This window comes from Egretta garzetta, unplaced genomic scaffold, assembly GCF_000687185.1.
Source record: "Egretta garzetta isolate BGI_Z169 unplaced genomic scaffold, ASM68718v1 scaffold85, whole genome shotgun sequence".
NCBI lineage: Eukaryota > Metazoa > Chordata > Aves > Pelecaniformes > Ardeidae > Egretta > Egretta garzetta.
The window spans coordinates 811214-816461 of record NW_009259718.1 but is presented as its reverse complement, the minus strand read 5'-3'; the positions used below and the strand labels follow the sequence as shown (position 1 = coordinate 816461).

The following is a 5248-nucleotide window of genomic DNA, read 5'->3' as shown; positions in this document are numbered from 1 at the left end:
GAGGATGAAGATGACAATGTAATCAAGAAAACTGAATCTTTGTAAGGCCTCGTCTTTGTAATTGGAATATTTTATATATTTGTGTTTCATATTTCAAGATTCCATATCCCTCTAATGAAGCACTTACAGAAAGTTCAGTGTAAAACAGGAGAGAGAAGTTGCCTTCCTCAGCAAGGTCAAGTAACCAGGTGCTTGCTCAAGCACCTGGTTAAGAAACAACATCAAGTAACCAAATGCTGTCTCAATGAGGTTTGTGTTTGGTTTTTTTTTTTTTAAATGAGAACTTTATCTACACACAAGAATTTTAAATAAATACTAGCAGCTTCCTGGCAATAATCCCTAAAATGTAACAGCAACCCATAGTTCCTCTTACCACTTCAGAGTTAAGTTTCTTACAGAAATAAAGATACAGACAGGTCCACAAAAATGATCTATATATTCTAACACACACACACACTATGTGATCAATATCTCACTTATGTCCACCCATGAAATTATATCCTTCACAGAATTATTTCACTGCACAGAGAAGTTGCTGAGCTTTGATATTTATGGTAAAGTGAGGACAAGGTAAAAGTAGGCAAAGCTATAAACAGCAGTGCTGAGATGAGGGGAACGTGTGGCAAATGTATGCTTAAGACAACCCACAAAAAACGCTTGGTATATGAAAAGGAGAATAAAGAAATCAGTAATGTCCTTTATGTCTGCAGGCTTTACAGTTGCTCTTTTCTGTAAGTCCTTCCTCCCGGCCTTCCATTATCACCAAGTTAATGCACAGCTCGTGATAACCAGCTGCACACCATAACTCTATACCCATGTCTGTGCAGAGAGAGAAACCTTATGTTCAATAGTTGCCTCTCCCCTATTCAATATGCAGAAGCCATTTTAACATACAGTTTCAGGAATTTGTTCCCATTGGAGTAGCACAGAGCACATTCTGTGATCACTTCCATTCTACAGAAAAACAAACTGTGGATGTTTAAGTGTATTGCTTTATAATGAATCAAAATTAACCACCTTGAAAATAAATATACAAACATGTGCATTGATGATCTGTCCAAATATGTCTAAGCCTAGGTAACTTCCTAGGCTTCAGAAATACACAATCTCACCCTTGCTGTCTCACCTAGCTTCAAATGAGGTCTGTCCAGTGTCATTCTGAACCACAAGAATTTGAACAGCTATCTCTTATGGAGAGCATCAGTGATATTAGTCTGAACAGTATTCAAACCCCTCTCCTAGTCAGGAAAAACACAGGCACTTGCCCAATTCCATTCCCTGACAGGTGAGGTCCCAATACTTGTCTTACAGCCGGACTGACTGGACAAGTAAGAAAAGGCATAAAATAGGCCAGTGTTTCTTCTTTTCGTTACTTGATCATGTGGGTCTCTTCATCAGCATCATAAAACTCCTCATCTTCACTTTCACTCCCTGCAGAACTGTCTTTGTCTCCAGACTAGAAACAAAAATGAAGTCATTGGTTAGTGCAGAAGCCACTAAATCAATCTCAAAATACATAAGCATGAACCATTACACCTCTGTTGTAAGATAGAGGTAGATAAGATGCTCGTAGATAAAAAGTAAGAAAAGACAGGTCAAATCACTGTATTAAAATTTTGTAAAAGACATCACATGAATTAAGATTTCTTTGTGTCGTTGGTTCTTCAAAGTCTCTTAAAAAGAGATGGGCTTCTAGTGTATAGACTTTTTCTGCTCCATCAGTACACCAGAGAATACATGCATAAGAGAGACCAGATAGAATGGTTCTGAAGTGATAATCTACTCAGCTTTCTTAATTTAAGTCTAAGGTCCCTACTCTGTGGTAAGCTACTGGAAACAGGCTCAGAACAGAAAGATTACTTGATTAGGTAAAAGCTTCTCCATCCTGAATTATTACTTCCCCATGTGTAGCATGGGTATTTTCCTATGCAAGTTTTTTTAATTAAAAAGACCCCCTGCGATACTAACTAAAGGTGTTATGGAAAAAGGAAAAACATTACCACTTCATATGTTCAGAAAATAAACTCCCTGTTATAGGCATGCCTACTCCCAGCCAGAGTCCTTTTAACAACATAATTTATATCAAATACTCAAACTAAAGTCAGCTATTACAGCTAACTGATTTTTATTTGGCCACTGTAGCATTTTTCTATGGAACCGATACAAATTATTCCTGTTAAAAAGATTCTCTTGCTAGTATAAACTCCACCTTGTCTGGGTATTTAGGATTTTTTCCCCCAGTATGCTCGCATCCACCCTAAGACTTCTGCCTGCCTAGTCATATGCAAAGAAGGGTGAGAGAGAAAGGGTGAAAAATAGAGAAATGGAAATCATGTTCCTGACTGACAGTACCATACAAGCAAAATCTGTAGCTTTAGATCTGTCTTCAGAAGACTTTTGCTACAGCAATAAGCGTTAACTTGCAGAGGAATTTCAAACAGTTTGAGCACTAAGACCTGTCAGAAGATATAAAGGGAATCATGTTACGCTTTCTTCTGGATTTTAAAATTATTTGAGGAAAGTCAGGCTATCACTGGATGCTGTCCAACTTGAATATCATATTCATGTATGTTAACAGGGACAAAACCTCCATTCTGGGCAACGAGAGAGCATGTTATCCTGAAAGCGGTACAAAAGGACAATGGATTCCACAGGGGGAATTCAGGGTATGCCAAATAAATTCTACATCTTTCTTACGGCAGCTTCATAAGACCTCTCCATGGCCTTGTCAAACAGGGTTAATGTTTAGCAGCTTTCCATTTTATCAGCGCTTTCTTTGTGAGCTTTAAAATAAACCTCTAATGTGTTGCAGGCATTCCAGATATAACTTCACTGAAGTTACAGGATTACTTCAGGCCTGAACCAACAACTTTCTTTTTCATTTGGGTTCAATAATTTTAATCCATCTGGTAAAAAGTGATCCTGAAAAACTTTTAAAAAATTTATTTTCTTTTGTAGATCCTGTTCAGGTTGGGATTTTTAAGAAGCCTGCAGAAGTACAAGCAGGGAAGATTTGAACTTGTGAAGACCACTTGACATTAAGTGAACCAAGTTGTGCAAATACTGACAGACAGACAATACTTGTCACCCCAAAGGGCAATACTGACATTACTTGGTTAAAGAAAATAAAAGTGTAGCTTTCCCCCTTTAAGTTGTTTGCTAGAATTGTTTTTTATTCATAAGCCATCTGCACAGTTAATATGTAATAGTGATGCAATTACTAAAATAACGTATGATGTATTTGTGTAGCTAGCAAGAATGTGGTGCCACAACACATTATCCAGTATGGTTAAAAATGTTTATAAAATGTGCATGTAAAGTAGTTAATGTGTAAAATTAATTGTTATAGGGCTGCCGCTTTCAAGAGTGCTTTTGTCACTAAACTGTGCTGTCTTGTCAAGAATCATTACAGCTAAAATTGGTAATCAAGGCAACATGTTGAAGCCTTTGAAAGGAAGCAACTGTTCTCATTCTACACATAAATGTTACTGTCTCCTGATTTCTGTGAAAATAAGTTTATGACTACCTGTGAAGCTCAGACTGCTTGACCAAAAATTAATCAAATGAAAGTAAAAGGTGTTATAGGTGTTATAAGGATCCTCACTCACCTCAGCCTAATGGGACAACTAACATTTTTTATTATGAGTTGCCCTTTAAGTCTTCTAATCACTTATTCAGCTTTTATCAGTCCATTTAACTCAAAGTTTTGGGACCAGTATTTAAGTATTAAAACCTTACTCAAATTCAGACACTCACTTCCAGCTCTCCAGCTACTTCTCTCTAATCCCACTCCATTCACAGAGGAGCAACCGTGTAAAAAACCTCCACATGACTGGAAGACGTACACACCTCAAGAGGTGTCCAGGAATTTGACAAAATTAAGTATAAACTGATACGAAAAAGCAACTTCAAGGAAACCTCACTGAAAAACATCCTGCTGCCACATTTTTTATGCTTTTGCCTGGGAGTTTTGTAGTTCCAACATTTTCAATGAATCTCATTTCCCAGAATTAACAGTGGGTTAGTCTAGCTTTAACTCACTTAAAGACTATTTAGGATAGACCTAGCAACTGACATTGCAAAATAGCTGGTGCAGGTGAGGGCAGGCTCCAAGACCAGCCCTTCACAAACATGCTTCTGTTTTCTTTAAGGCTTCTCAAACTTTGATAGCCAGCTTTGCACGAAGCATGCTGCAGCGATCCACCTTAGAAATTAGAGAAGTACAGACTCCACAGAATCCTTTATCCCAAAGGAAAAGATTGTAAGCTTTTGGCCTTTAAGGGATGAATTAACCTAGCTATGTTTCAGCCTGCATTTCCAGACAACGTTTCAGATGTGATGGTAAGGTTGCTAAACCATCTTCTGTATCTCCTTGGGGCCTATCCTCCACAGGCCAAGAATCACTATCCTAATCTATTCAGAGTGGCATATTCAAACTGACAGCTGAAATAAACACAACAGAAAAGTACTAGGGAAAAATTACTATACCTGTGAGCCATGTAGGGCTTGCAATGACATGGCTTCATCACCCAGCCTCCAGTACGAGCATACCTGCAGGTCTGAAATAGTTTCTAGTAAAGGGCTGTTTAAGGTCTCTGGCAACAATAAGCTTAAGAGCCCAGACAAAAGACCAGTTGCTCCAAACACAATGTAAGGCAGAGACCACTGCACAGATTTCTGGGGGGGAGGAAAAAAAAAAAAAAAAGAGAGGTAGGTTGAGATTGGTTCCCTCTAATTCACACCATGTATTAAAGCACTTTACAACCATTCCACCTGGCAAGTGTTCATTTTTAACATCAAAGTTACCAATCCTACTGGGGTTTTTCAACCAGTATTGTCAACTGTATCTTAGCAATACTATTACATCCACACAGATTTTGGGATGGAATTAGAAGAAATGCATGCTGAATTTATATTCAGTTCTTGTCCATAACATGTGTACTTTTTAACAGACAGAACATCACTTTGTGGTAGGGACAAGGTATCACAGAATCACAGACATGATGGTTGGAAAAGATCTCTCGAGGTCATCTAGGCCAACCACCTGCTCTAAGCACGACTACAGCCAACACCAGACCAGGTCATTCATACCTTCGTGTAACTGAGTATTGAAAGAACTCCAATGATAGAGATTCCCCCTTTGAGTAGGCTCTTCCAGGGCTGCCTTAAGCCTCTCAAAACGACTATTTTCCAAATTTCCTACCTAACTCCCAAGCCAAAACTTGTGGCCATTGACCCCTGCTGACCT

General features: G+C 38.4%; 1 protein-coding gene across 2 annotated transcripts in view; it reads right to left on the bottom strand.

The window, feature by feature from the left end:
* Positions 1-262: 262 nt before the first annotated feature.
* The window catches only part of SLC22A15 (solute carrier family 22 member 15), a 35226-nt gene continuing 30240 nt past the window's right edge, over positions 263-5248 (bottom strand). The window contains exons 11-12 of one of the 2 annotated variants that reach the window (XM_009639089.2): positions 4489-4677; positions 263-1456 (exon numbers count right to left, since the gene is read on the bottom strand). In XM_009639089.2, coding sequence (XP_009637384.1) covers positions 1370-1456; positions 4489-4677 — 276 coding nt within the window. In that variant the 3' untranslated portion in view covers positions 263-1369. The remainder of the gene's footprint in view (positions 1457-4488; positions 4678-5248) is intronic. The other variant, XM_035894592.1, reaches the window with a different exon arrangement.